The sequence below is a fragment of the Kogia breviceps genome, chromosome 8 (genome assembly GCF_026419965.1).
Source record: "Kogia breviceps isolate mKogBre1 chromosome 8, mKogBre1 haplotype 1, whole genome shotgun sequence".
Classification (NCBI taxonomy): domain Eukaryota; kingdom Metazoa; phylum Chordata; class Mammalia; order Artiodactyla; family Physeteridae; genus Kogia; species Kogia breviceps.
Genome location: NC_081317.1, coordinates 64,429,977 through 64,444,090, shown reverse-complemented (window position 1 = coordinate 64,444,090; position 14,114 = coordinate 64,429,977). Strand labels below are relative to the sequence as shown.

The 14,114-nt window shown below is 33.7% G+C and overlaps 1 protein-coding gene across 50 annotated transcripts in view; it reads right to left on the bottom strand.

The window, feature by feature from the left end:
* The window catches only part of PTPRD (protein tyrosine phosphatase receptor type D), a 2,126,684-nt gene that overhangs the window by 172,872 nt on the left and 1,939,698 nt on the right, over positions 1-14,114 (bottom strand). For 32 of the 50 annotated variants that reach the window (XM_067041545.1, XM_067041546.1, XM_067041519.1 and 29 more), the window contains 4 exons: positions 8,028-8,161; positions 5,299-5,443; positions 1,799-2,104; positions 686-879 (listed from right to left, as the gene is read on the bottom strand). In XM_067041545.1, coding sequence (XP_066897646.1) covers positions 686-879; positions 1,799-2,104; positions 5,299-5,443; positions 8,028-8,161 — 779 coding nt within the window. The remainder of the gene's footprint in view (positions 1-685; positions 880-1,798; positions 2,105-5,298; positions 5,444-8,027; positions 8,162-14,114) is intronic. The other 18 variants (XM_067041547.1, XM_067041550.1, XM_067041548.1 and 15 more) reach the window with 2 other exon arrangements.

Below are 14,114 nucleotides of genomic sequence, written 5' to 3'. Positions count from 1 at the left end.
ATTAGATCAACTTAGCACAGCAGAAAGTAGATTTATCAGCAAAATTGCTGTTTGAAATTCTTCCCTTTGATTTAATTAAGTCAACCAATTTTTTTGAAGTCAGAAAGGCAAACTCAGATAGAGCTGTAGAGCCGTACATCTGTATTTTAAGAAAACAGTTACATGTTTTTAATCAGATGTGTCATTTCAATTCACTTCCTCACTTGAAGTCAACTCTGATTGAGAAGGTAAATATGGATCATGTGTTTTGAAAGCTAGAATTTTGTGAACTTATCTACGAAACAGACTACAGACATAGAGAATACACTCGTAGTTGCCAAGGGGGAGGTGGAGTGGGGGAAGGATAGAGTGGGAGTTTGGGATTAGCAGATGCAAACCATTATACAGAGAATGGATAAACAACAAGGTCCTACTATATAGCACAGGGAACTATATTTAATATCCTGTCATAAACCATAATTGAAAAGAATATAAAAATGAATGTATATACGTATTACTGAATCATTCGCTGTACAGCAGAAATAAACAACACTGTAAATCAACCGTAATTCAATTTTTAAAAAAAGCTAGAATTTTGTATAGGAGTTTTAACACGCCAAAAAAATTAAAATGGGGTCCATTTTAAGGTACAGAGTAAAATAAATGTATCCTATAAAAAGACACATATGCAAATTCAGAGGCTTACCTGTGCATCAGCCAGCATGACATCCTTCAGCATGGGCTGGCCCTTGGGTTCACCATTTTCCATCCTCACATAATGCACCTGGTATCCTCTTATCTGGCCATGCTGTTTATTGGGCACAGGTGAGCGCCATGAGACTTTAACAGATGTTGAGTTGACAGCCTCTACCTCGACTTTGCGAGGAGGACCACTAGGAACTGGAACAACATCATTGGATAAAAGAAAATTATAGGCACCTGTCCCACCCAGTCAGAGCATTTTCTTTACTTAGGTTTAAAAAAAAAAAAAAAAAGAAAGAAAAAAAAAAGGCAGACCCACTATGTTTCCTTTGTGGAATACAAACATTTTCAACCAAGGAAAATGCTCAACCAATCTGCTCTACCTTTTAAGAAAAGATCAAAAAACATGACCGATGCCAAAAAAAAAAAAAAATGGAAGAAAAAAAGAGTATCAGAGAAATAGAAAAACATGTAAAAAATGTACAAAAGCCAAGGAAGATGCTTTGAGGTTCAAAGCATTAAAGCACAAAGAAGTACAGCATTGAAATAATAACAAAAACTGGTTGTTGATTGTTGTGTGTGTGTGTGTGTGTGTTTTCAAGGTTTCTTTTTAGCAGAATAAAAAAGATTCTTGGTTATATGGATTTTCTTCTTTATTTTTTTCTCATATCAAAGGTATTCCATACAACAGATACCAAAAACTGAATGTCGAGCATCAGTGTCTCTGAAATGTGCAAGACAAAAAGGCAACAAGAAGATAAGAAGGCACTTTTGAAAAGTTAACTTCAAAATGTAAAAGAAGTGACTACAAAAACCAAGAAATATGCAGAAGACTTTAGATGGAGGTACAGAGAAGGGCCTGGATTGCAAGGTCATAGGAGCAAACTGTTCTTTTAAAAGGAAGCAAATTACTGTGTTGAGATTTAAAAAGTTAAAAAAAAAAAAAAAAATGCCCAGGCCGTAGCAAAGATAGGTCTCTGGCAAAAACCACTGAAGTTACAGTGATGCTGGGTAAAAAAGATGAGCAGAGAAAAATGCGTTACTGTTAGCCTATCAAAAGACAGCAGACCAAGACTGTGGCAGAAGGGTGCAAACTGACGTAGCAGAGGCAACATACCATCTTCATCGGTTCGAATCAACACGGACAAGCTCTCAGGGCCAGGGCCGACATCTGTGTGGGCTGTCACAGTGATCCGGTACTCAGTCCATTTTTCCAGCTGTTCCAAAAGGTATTTGGTAGTGTCCGAAGGAATTCCCAAAATCTCATGAGGTTTGTCATCTTCTCCATCCACTGCGGTATACTTGATGGAGTATTCAGTAATAATGCCATTCTGTTTTTCCACTGGTGGAGGTTGCCAACTTACCAAAATACTAGTGGAACTTGGGCTGGTGCAACTAATGTCTTGAGGAGGAGCTGACGGCTCTTATTTTGGTAGTGAGTTAAAGGAGGGTTTGAGTGAAAGGACAGGAGTGGTTGGAAAAAAAAATGATAAAACAAAAGAAAAGGCAAAAATAAATAAATGAACAATAGGGCAACAAAACAAAAATAAGGCTTTGAAACTTAAAGTAAATTTTTAAAGATAAATTTATGTACCTTGGCTTAGTAATATGAATAAACCAAAAAATGAATAAATGACCAAAAATAATTGTTAAATAATGGGTGGGGGGAATATGTGAAAATGAAACCTTAAGATAACAGAGCCTCAAATCAAATTACCTACCTGCAATTTAAATTCTTCTTCTAAAACAATCCCTCAGTATTCCCCAGCCCTATTATACAGACTATCGAACTTCAAAAAAGCTGCAAACAGTACAAGATTTATTACATGAGAGTCTGATGATGTTTAAGAGATGCCATTTCAAGCTTTCACTACTGCATTCTAAAATGAGGGCAATTCCTACAAAGTATTCATTTGTGAAAAGGTTCTTAAGTGTGAAAAGTGGCAATAACTGTCGGATGCCCTTCCACCAATTCCAATTTTTTAAACAGGGAGATAAATAAAAGCCCAACAAACATAAAAGGGTTCCCTCTGACTATCTGAAAAATGGAGTCTTCTGACCAGTTTTAACGACAAGTGTTAACCTAACATTGATCATAGCCCATATACAGTGAGCATGCAGAACGATAAAGGATGAAAATGAATAGTCCAGGATTTACCTACCCGAGGGTAATGTCAGGCTGGTTGATTCTGACTGTAACTTGTACTTACCCTATGTCAGCTTCCAGCTTTTTTAAAATTATAACTCTTCTTGATACACCATTGCTAGTGAAGAATTAGATCCCACCAGCAAATTTTGGTAAAATCAATAAAAATCATCTATCCCTTACAAAATGTCAATAACATAGCCATTAAAAAGAACTGTTTAAAAAAAATCCTGAGAACCATCTGGAAAAGATATGACTTATCTATCATTTTGTACATAGCTCTTTTCATTTTGTACATAATTATTCATATAAAGTAGGATTTACATAAGAGTTAAAAGGTAAACTTTCTTCCTGCCCATTCTAAAATAAACTAGTCACCTTCTGAGCAATTATTTTCCATCAAATAAATCAAACATATCATTATTTGAAAAAAAAGCAATAAAGAGCAATGTGACTGTTATCATAAATTATTTTTAAAGTTAATAATATATATTCCTAAAGAAGAACAAAGAATTGGGATGATATATGTATATATGTTTGCATATTTTTTTTGATATAAGGCAATATATATGGTAGAATGAGTAAATCATTTATAATTTTTTGTATTTGAACATGTAATTTGGGTATTTCTTTACACTTTGTGAGCCTTAATATTATGTAGTGTCAGGTGTATCTGATTATTTAGACAATCATCAGTCTTTCTTAATTTACATGTCTTGTGTTCTTCATTACAGGCAATCAAAATGAAAAGATTGTTGTACAGACAAAAAGGAAATCCTCGTAAAACAGCCTTATAAATTTGGTATAAGGTTTGCAGAATCACAAGAACATCATTTTTATTGATTCTGACCAAAGGTTCTTATATTTCAAATTATGAAACTATTTTATATGCATTATCATTCATAATAAATTGAGTTCATGTAACAGCAAAGACTCATTTGTAATTCTTTTTAAAAAACTGATTTGGTTTTCACTACATTCCTACCTTCAGACCTCCTATTCTGTGAAAGTATATGTAACACCACTTGAAACCTTAATAAAATAAAGAGTGGATAAGCTTTTGATGTGTCTATAAAAAGTTCATTCTGTCTCTTTGTATGTAAGTATGTATATATGAATATATATGTGTGTGTATGTGAAGCAGTCAAGTTTGTAAACCATGCAAAATATAATATTAAAGCATGTCACATTTCTTTTAATTAAGCATCTGATTTTAAGAATTATCTTCTGCAATATTACTTATTAGCCTGCCTGGAATTCAAAGGAGACATACAATACTGCATTGATTTACATGCTTCAGTTTTTAAAAAGGAAATTTTATGGGAATAAGCTATAATCAGTAAGGGATTAAGCAACAGAATCCTAATGCTTTTCATATGAATAATCATGTGTTGAGGAAAAATATGAATTTTATCATCAAAACCCCTGAAAGATTTCAAGTATCTATAGAAAATGAAATGATGGAAGACTTGCTTATATGAAAGGAAATTCATCTTCTAAAAAAATATAAATTTCATGTTTGCTGATAGGTCTAAAAATCAGGTCAGTAGAGCATTCTCTTTATAAAATTCAATGTATTCATTTTATACATATGTATGTCACTAGATAAAAATGACATAAACATTTTTTAAATCACATATAAAATGTAAAATATTTTTAAAATCTAAGGAAATAAGTCCATAAAACTGTTCAATTCAAGGTAAATGGTTAATAGACTAATTATAGAAACTTATTAATAAAGAGCAAACAATAGTATTATAAGCTTTCCATCAAAAACAACCTGCCTTATAATACTTTATGCAAAACAATCTTCCCTAGACACAATGAACTCCATTGTGATAAACACAACTATGCTTCAGAGTAACAGTCCCCAAAAGAATTTGAACCTGAGGAAACAAAATACAATATAGGATTGCAAATATACTTGTGATTATTCCATTGTTCCTAAATTTGTACAAATACAGATTTTCTGTGAATGTTCCAAATTTCCACATGAACTACTTGCAAAGTTAACAACAAACTAGGAAAAAATACGTGACATGAAGACTTGGTCATCAGCAACGTTAAAACCTGTGTGCTTAAAAAAGATAAGTTTGGTCTTTTGCTGTCTCTTTAGTTTGCTAAGCCTTCCTCTGATTATTCTGCAGCGTTCTCAATCTGAATTTTGCTTTACAGCTTTATAATTCATTAAATGGGGCCTGATCCAACTCCTTTACCCATTTTTCTCAAGTAGGTTTTCTAACTTCTCTGAATGTCTTTCAGTTTTGGAAGTGGGAGAATGGGATCTGTCATTTGGACCCAGTCTGAAAACCAAGGTCATGGTGCTCTGATCCCCAGAATTGGACACTTGCTAGTACAGAGACTACCAACTATTAAATATTAATTAGCAGGTTTGTTGTTGGTGGGGATAAAAGCTGGCAACGCCTGCTAGTGAAGAAAAGAGCAGAAAGTAAGCAAAGAGAGACACCTACTTGACTGCATGGTTCTGGCTGATATTTCAGCTGTGGAAGCACCCAGGCCTTGGGGAGAGCGTGCAGCCAGACGGAAGTAGTACAAGCTGTTTGGTCTCAGCCCTTGCAGTCTATAAGATGTCCCTGGCTCAATGGTAATCCGTTGCTGTGGATAAGTGACAAGGGACCTTGGTCATCTTCGTTAAGATTTGTGCATATATTTTTATCACACTGCCCAGAACATCAGATTTCTGTCATCAAGGTTATAATGTCATCAAAATATCACAAACAGAATCAACAGTGAGTATCAAGGACTCTACTAGGGGAAGTACATAATGAAGATACCAGTTTAAAAGGCAAGTTTCTACAACAAATGAGACAGCTGGAAAAAAGGAAGTCAGGGATCTAACGATGACACAGTTTTCCAAATGCATCAGATAAGAGGGAGTGAGAGGCCCACCACAGCTAGAAAAAAGAAATCACAAACTCTTCTATAACTTAACATCATAAAGTGCTTTTGAAATAAGGTTTGTTTTTTTTTTAGAAGATGTTGGGGGTAGGAGTTTATTAATTAATTAATTTATTTTTGCTGTTTTGGGTCTTCGTTTCTGTGCGAGGGCTTTCTCTAGTTGTGGCAAGTGGGGTCCACTCTTCATAGCGGGGTGCAGGCCTCTCACTATTGCGGCCTCTCTTGTTGCGGAGCACAAGCTCCAGACGCGCAGGCTCGGTAGTTGTGGCTCACGGGCCTAGTTGCTCCGTGGCATGTGGGATCCTCCCAGACTAGGGCTCGAACCCGTGTCCCCTGCATTAGCAGGCAAATTCTCAACCACTGCACCACCAGGGAAGCCCCTAAATAAGGTCTTTTTAATTGAATGTTGTAACTTATTTTCATGCTTGAAATCTGCCTTTGCGTTTTAGCAAAGATATAGCTATCTACAGGTAGTCAATCTCAGATTGAACATGAGCCTGTAGTAAACCTTCAAATGCATCCTATTATGTAGTCTAGTAATGGCATCGATAATCTTATAAGGCTTTTTATGGAATAGCATTTGCTGTTCACACAAACAGAAATCAGTCAAGGGCAATTCAGATATAAAAACTAGAGAAAACACCCCTAGGGTGTTCTGGCTTGCAAATATAAAATTTTCAGAAATTTTAGATTTACCAAATCACACGAAAAAAAGGAATTTCCTAAATAAACAATTGTAAAGCAGAGTAGGTATGCCAATAGTCAAGTATCCATAGCGTTTCCAAAGGACTGCCACTCTCTTAACTGTTTTTATTTTATTTGTTTTTTTAGTTGGGTAATGGTAAGTATTTAAAATAATTTAATGCTAATTTATGTCTTATTACAAACACCAACAGTTGTAACATGAGTACTTTACGTTATATCAGCACTTCAGTTCTAGAACTTTTTGAGTGATTAATTTGTATCAGCTTTGTTAGCTAAATCTAAAAGCATTGCTTTTAGAACCTGGTCTTTGGAGATTCTGCTCACTTCAAAGAGATGTAATAAAATAGAAGTTTACGGTAGCATATTAATGTATTATAGCATTCAAAATGATGAGCCACAAGTTAATTGGTAATAGTTCATTTAGTATGTGAGTGTTTAAGAAAGGTATTCTTTTTAAGAACTTAGGGGCTGTTTTGCAATGTGAAGATATTTTTAAGATAAAGAATGCTAAGAGGTATAACAAAATGTCTTGGTGGATTGAGTTTTCAAATATAGTTCTCCCAACTTTTTTGTCCTAATGTTCCCCTTAATGGGTTTTATGATAACAAAAGAAACATATTTATTACTATCCCTTTCTGAAAATATTAGATGTATCTTAATACTGATTTATATAATCTATTCAAAATATACCCAAGGGCCAGTATATCCTAATGGTTAAGAACACAGATTCTGGAAATTGTCTAGATTCAAATTCCAGCTCTACCATTCAGTAGTATGAGGCTTTGGGCAAATCATTTAATTTTTTCCATGTCTCCATTTTGTTATAATATGTGAAATAGCTTAATAATAGAGGCTGACTCAAAGCACTACTGTAAGGATTGACTTAATATGTGTGAAACCATTATTATAGTGCCTGTTAATGTATGTGTTAGTTATTTTGATTTTTATTCTCTTTTCAGTAACTATTAATAATTTCTAGCCTTCCACAGTCTGTTATTTTGTGTAACATACTCAAACTATATATATATATATATATATATATATATATACACATATATATATGTATGTATGTATATATATGTATATATATATATATGTATTTTCACATTCATATCAAATAATCATTGGCATACAAACAAACATTTGCTATGGGGCATCTTTCTCTGAAAGCAGTTTAGACAAATTCATCTACCCAAAGCCTTGGAGCTCACTTAGTCATGTTTTAACAGTGACTTAAGCATTTTAATGCAGAAGACAAAGAAAGAAAATCCCCAAATCTCAAGGAGTATATTCTTTCACAAGCAAATACTTCCATAAGTAACTTAGAAACCTGAATTAAAAAAAGAAATTTCCAGTATGGACCATAGCTATTTTTTGTTTCTTTTGTCCTAACCCCATCAAGTCTCCAAATACTCTTTCTGGTTATTTTGGTCTAGCTTCCCTTTTGATGAATAAATCTCTTCCACCAAGGTCCTCTGTAGATACCTGACCTTTTAACAGAACTTGGGCAAGTAAACAAAATGAGAGCAGTGCTTGGGTGTAGAGAATGACAACAAGGCGAAAAGCACAGTCCTACCTCCTTTCCATGCTCCCCATCTTTGTAGACCAGTTCATAGTTGGCGATGGTGTCTGAACGTGGAGGCGTCCAAGAGAGCAAAATACTTGTTTCAGATTCAGGTTCTGCCTTGAAGTTTAGTGGCTGCCCTGGCACTAAAATCAGGGAGATAAAGGAATGAGCTCACCATCACCAGAAATATTCAGAAGTTCTTTCATTAACTGTTTAAACTTTTCATTCAGTGTCTGCACTTATTAGCTTAATGGAGAGCTAGGTTCCTTACAGTGTCCAAGTTAGCCTGTCAATATAAAGCCCATTTTTCCTCCTTTAAGGGACAAGAACAATGTTATAAATACTGTGCTTGTCCCTGAGTGGTTTAATATATATGCAAGATGTGGAATTAGCAAATGTAGAATGTATCAGTCTCTGAATTCAACTTTAAGAATAATATTTACTTTATAATATCATTGTAAGTAATAAATGTGATGATTCATATACAGCACTTGGGATAAATATTGCCTAAATCACACCAAGTGTTAAATACATAAAAGCTATTGCTCTTTTACAACTGAGTGGGAACTTATTCTCTAATGCTACAGTTTACTTTTAAAATTATTTCCAATTAGGTTTATAAAATCCCACGTTTACTCCATTAACAAAACCTACAGGCAAGCAGAATCATTAGTATTTTTTTCTTACCAACCCACATTTTAAAAAGATGTAAAAAAAAAAAAAAAAAAAAAAAGAATTTACAAAACTAACAATTCTTTCTAATCTCTAAATGACCTTAATATGAGTTAATACAATAGACACAATATAAATTTAATATTGTCCCTAGTGAGATGGAGCTAAATTACTACACAAGTTGAAAAGTGTATAGAATACACTTATTATCACATATATAGGAACTTAACAGAGGTCATCTATAATTCTCGTATTAGTCATGTAATCCATGCAATAGACAATTTGGAAGAGCTATATATCATATGTAATCAAGAAGGGGACATCATTCCAGTTGAAAGCATCTTACCCAAATATTGAATTAGAATAAATTTTACTAACCCCAACGTCCTAGTTAGCAACTAATCCCACGAGGTCCTCTATCCATTATACACAAAGCTAACGCACTTCAGGGCATCAGTAGCACAGCTACTCTTACTTACATTATTCTAGCCAATGTCTACTCTAATTGGTTGGTGCCCATGCCTTAGTGGCCATTAAATATTTTGATCATTACCCCGGATATTGCAGCATGTTTCAAAGTGCCATAGCTGAACATATGTCCATATTCCCACAAGTTCACATGAGAATTCCGTGTATATTTGTAAAAAACAAGAATAATACTTCACACCAGAGAGGAAAAGAACAACTAAAGTATTTTTGGCAAATGAGCATGAATAATCAAAAACATATACAAATAATATAACTTGTAGCTGATGTAGGACATCAATTTCTTAAACAATACCTAAAGCATCATTTTCACCAGAAAAAAGGTCTTTGGAGATATAAAATGCATTACTTTCTTTTCTTTCTATAGTCATCTCTCTGTAGCATGATGAAAAAAATGCCTTTTGTTAAAAAAAAGATTAAAATCTAAAGGGGTCTACAGTGGTTTCTGGAATCAATCCCTAATCATCATTTCATTCCTCTGGTCTATTAACCTGTGAATCTGTGTATATGTGTGTGTGTGTGTGTGTGTGTGTGTGTACACGTGCACACACTCATGTTTGGACTGATGCTTAAGGCCACCAATAATCAGTGCTTCATATTTCTAATTTCATTCATTTTCCTTTCCCTCCTTCCATATCACAGACCTTGAGATACTCATTAATTTGATGCCTCCAGGAATGTACTTTCTGAACTATCTTTTTTTTTTTTTTTTAAGTACCTGCCCAGTGGGTGACCTAACACAATCATTCAGACTGAGAGGTGAGAGGTAGAGGCAAGAAGATAAAAGATCAAGAGCAAGAGAAGGTAGAATGGAGGGAAATAAGAAAAACAATCAGGCAAATAGCAAAACAAATAGAAAATGCATTACTTCTTAAAATACCAATAGCACAGGCAGGAGCAACAATGGAAGCCAAGAATGATCAGACAGATAAGGAAATTATGATTGGATTCTAATATTCAGGTCATGAAAGGTTTTCTCAGCCTAAAAATACACACGCCTATGCATATGTATGCAGTCACTTCTTTTTCTCTCGTTTTATTCTCTTTTTCTTTCCCAAACTTCCACACGTCTGGGAAAGAAGAACACCTTGTGATAACTTCTGACTTAAACCAAACCAAATAAAGTGCTGTCAAGAATGAAAAACATGGACAGTGTTGAAGGGCTGCTCTCAGGATAATAACAGCTTGTTACGTATTTCCTCCCTGCTAAGGCTAATAATAAATTGAGTGACAGCGATTGAAAACAGTGTGGGAATTCAATTAACTTTTTCTTACTTAAACCGTTTACTTCTTTGCTTTTAATTTGTCTCAAACAAATTCCTGGTAGGTCTCAATGTTTCATCCTTGTTTAGTGCCACACACTTCCTTTAATTCTCTAATTCTGTTTGGTTCTATTCAGAGCCCTCTCTTTCTAAATAATGAAATAGCTACATCAAAGCCTCAGAGGGTGTACTGTTCATTTTATTTTGGAACAAAGTCAGTAGGAAGTGGCCACACGACTGGATGGTGAGTCTCTTCGAATAATACAAACAGGGTTCTCCTCCTCTGCTTTCAACATCTTCTTCTTTTGAAGTGGTCTGGAGGGGAATTTAATAGATTTTAAACTTGGGGTTGAAACACCAATGCCTAGAGGTGCCAGGCAGATGACTTAGATGAGTGCAGAGGCCATGCAGCCCAGGGTCAAGTGGGGAGCACCTGGGACACCAGAAGGTGATGCTCAGAGCCAGGACACAGCTGCCTTGTGGAATGTGGGTCCAGTCTTGCCCAAGCTTCTGATTTTTCAGCAGAAGTTGATAATGAATCTTCTAGGTAAAATCTTTTAATTGTTTACAATCAGAAATAAATTGAATTAGTTGAAATTAACTGAAAAACACTGTATCAGGCAAAAATGCATCTACAGACAAAATCCAGCATAAGGACCAGGGCTTTTAAAGATCTTTTTATGATATCAGGCTCTATGCCCATACGTGTCTTAAGGGTGACGCTACTCAGACTTTCTTGGGAATTGTGGATTCACCTAAAGATGTTGCCTTCTCAGGATCATTTAGTCATTACTGAAACAACCACAATGAAGCTGAGGCTTCAAAGAAAAAAGCTTTGAAATTAATGTATTTATTTATACATTCCCCAAACAATAATCCTAATGATCATAATATATGTTTACAAGAAAACACTTTAGTGGACTCCAAACTGTCATATTTATTTTGTCTGTGCCACTTGGAGACACAGGGAATACTTCATCATCTGTCAGTTAGATTTTTATACCAAAAATTACAAATTAACATTTATATTTGTTTTCTCCATATCCCTTCTCCCTCTTTCCTTCCCTTCCTTACTCTCTTCCTCCCACCCCCCCCATAGATAGATAGATAGATAGATAGATAGATAGGTATAGATATTTGTATGTATATATATTTAATGCTCTCACAGTCTTGACACCTCAAACTTACTGACATTCTTTTATCTTCACTTACTTCATGTTTTTCTATATATGTTTTATTTTATTTAAGAGATTTTCTGTGCTGTAGCATTTTCCTCATCAGTTAACCAAAGATACATTTTATGGAAAAATCTGAGATTCTGGAAAACACATGGGAGAATAAAAAGAACTCATCCAGAAACCTTAGTGCAATCATCTGCATTAAGAAATAGATGTGTTAATGTTGACCATAAACCAATAGAATTTAGATGTGGAAAGAGGAAAGAAAAGTAGGAACACAAATTTTTCTTTAAAATTATATTTAAGAAATCCTTATATTTGGTAAAGTGGTATTGTTATATTCTTCTTCTTGATTGTTTATTTACTGTCCACAAGGAAATACAAATATGAGCTATCAATTTCCTAAAATAAGATTATAACCCCACTGAGAAATGGAAAATATTTGAGTAGTAATACTAGTATACTCCATATATCTGAAGGCAACTCACAGAGAATGGAGAATGAATAAGAAGCGAGAAGAAAATCTGCATGTCATCTGAACTCTGATAATATTAGAAGAGATCAATATTTGACTAAATTTTAGGGAATATCTCTGAAGAGAAAGGGGTTAGCACATATAAAATGGCTAAAAAACAATTTCACCTCACCGTAATATAAATATGAAACATTACCAAAAAGACTAAAAAACACATTATTACTAAAATATCTAGTGCTCTAATGAGGTACATATTTTAAAATGTATCTAACATATTGACAAATGATAATAACAACAATAAAGCAACAGCCAGAATTATAGTGGTAGTAAAACAAAACCAAACAAAATTCAAACAAGGAGTCTGATTTGTAAGTGCTGCAGATATATCATTGACAAAATAAGTACTTAATACACAAGCACCTGCCCAAATCTTACTCTCAACTGTCATTAAACATCAATAAGAAAAAGTTAAAATTTTATTACAGTTGTATTTACAACCAGCACTCCTTTACTCATTGCTAAAACTATTTAGAGAAAGAATTCAAATGGGGCTCATAATTTTTGCTATTGGAAATCAGTCTTTTCTAGTTTGCTTATATAGGTCTGTTGATATATAGTAATGAAATGGTTTATAAAGTACTGGACACCTAAAGCACAATGTCTCTAAAATGTCATAGTTTTATAACAATTTTGCTTCTTCAAAATGTTTAACGTTGATGCTACTCATTAATATTTATTAAATGTGTATAATTATTTTCTTTCCAAAGACCTATACTATTAGGGTGTGTAGATATAAATCAGTACTTTCCCCAAGAATCTATTAAATGTATAGAAGAATTAGAGGTAAGATATGTTTTCTAAAGAAAGTTCAGGAAAAAGACACACATTAGGATTTAACAGCTTTAGAATGCCTCCAATTAGCAGGAACAACAAGCAACATTTATTTTAGTGCATTAGGTTTAAGATGTTAATTTATTACATTTCCTTATCAGAGTTTTATTTGTACTTCTTTTGTAAAGTATAGTTACCCTATGTCCTTATTATAATTACGTACAAGAGAAAACTATATAAGACATCCTTCCCGAATGTGTTTTTTCATAGCAGAGACTTTTTTCTAGCACAACATAAATACTTCCCTTGTCAATGGCCGTATATATGGTCCACGTATTTTCAAGGTGAATTAGTTGCAAGTCACTATAATGCCTGAAGTTAAAGCTATGGAAAACTTGGAAGGTTAACCAATATTTCTAGAAAATAATCATTTTAACCAAAATCTTTTCATATTTAAAACCATGTAAAGATTACTTAATATTTTCATCTGTACTAATATTCATAATTACAGGGATATATTACTGACTATAACATAGATCATATTTTGACTTCCTATATTACCAGAAAAATACAAACTTACATCAATCCTCCATTTATATCAATACGTGTGACAATAATCTTAGATAACATCAAAAGTAATAATGTCCCTCTTAAATTCACTTTATTTCTAAATACTGTTTCTGCAGAGTCTGATTTTAAACAAAAATAGGAATATTACTGTCAGGAAATTAAAGCTAATAAAATAAAATGTATACCTTTTAGATAAAGTAGACAAAAATGTGTATATCTCGGTGTATATAAAATTAAAATATTTGAGAAGTTCAAGCATGTTATTGATCAGGAAATTTTTGTAGGTTTGGAAAAGACAAAATTGTAGTGAGAAGAATCACAAACTTAAATTTTATATAACCTAACTAAAAGGATATTTCATAATGGTTTTATGTCTTTGCCTAGCAGTGATCCTATGAACTAGCTAGTCAGGAGCAGCTCAGAATTAATTATTTCAGAACTAACATCATTGTATTTGGCAGGTGTCCACTAACATCAAATGGCCTTTGTTAATTAAGCCTAGAGAACAGATCAAATCATTGTGCCATTTTGGAAGGTTTTCTTAGCCTATTGATCTCAGCAGGCACAAGCCATTATGTCATTATATATCTTCTCAATCAATGGGTATTAAAATTACAACTAT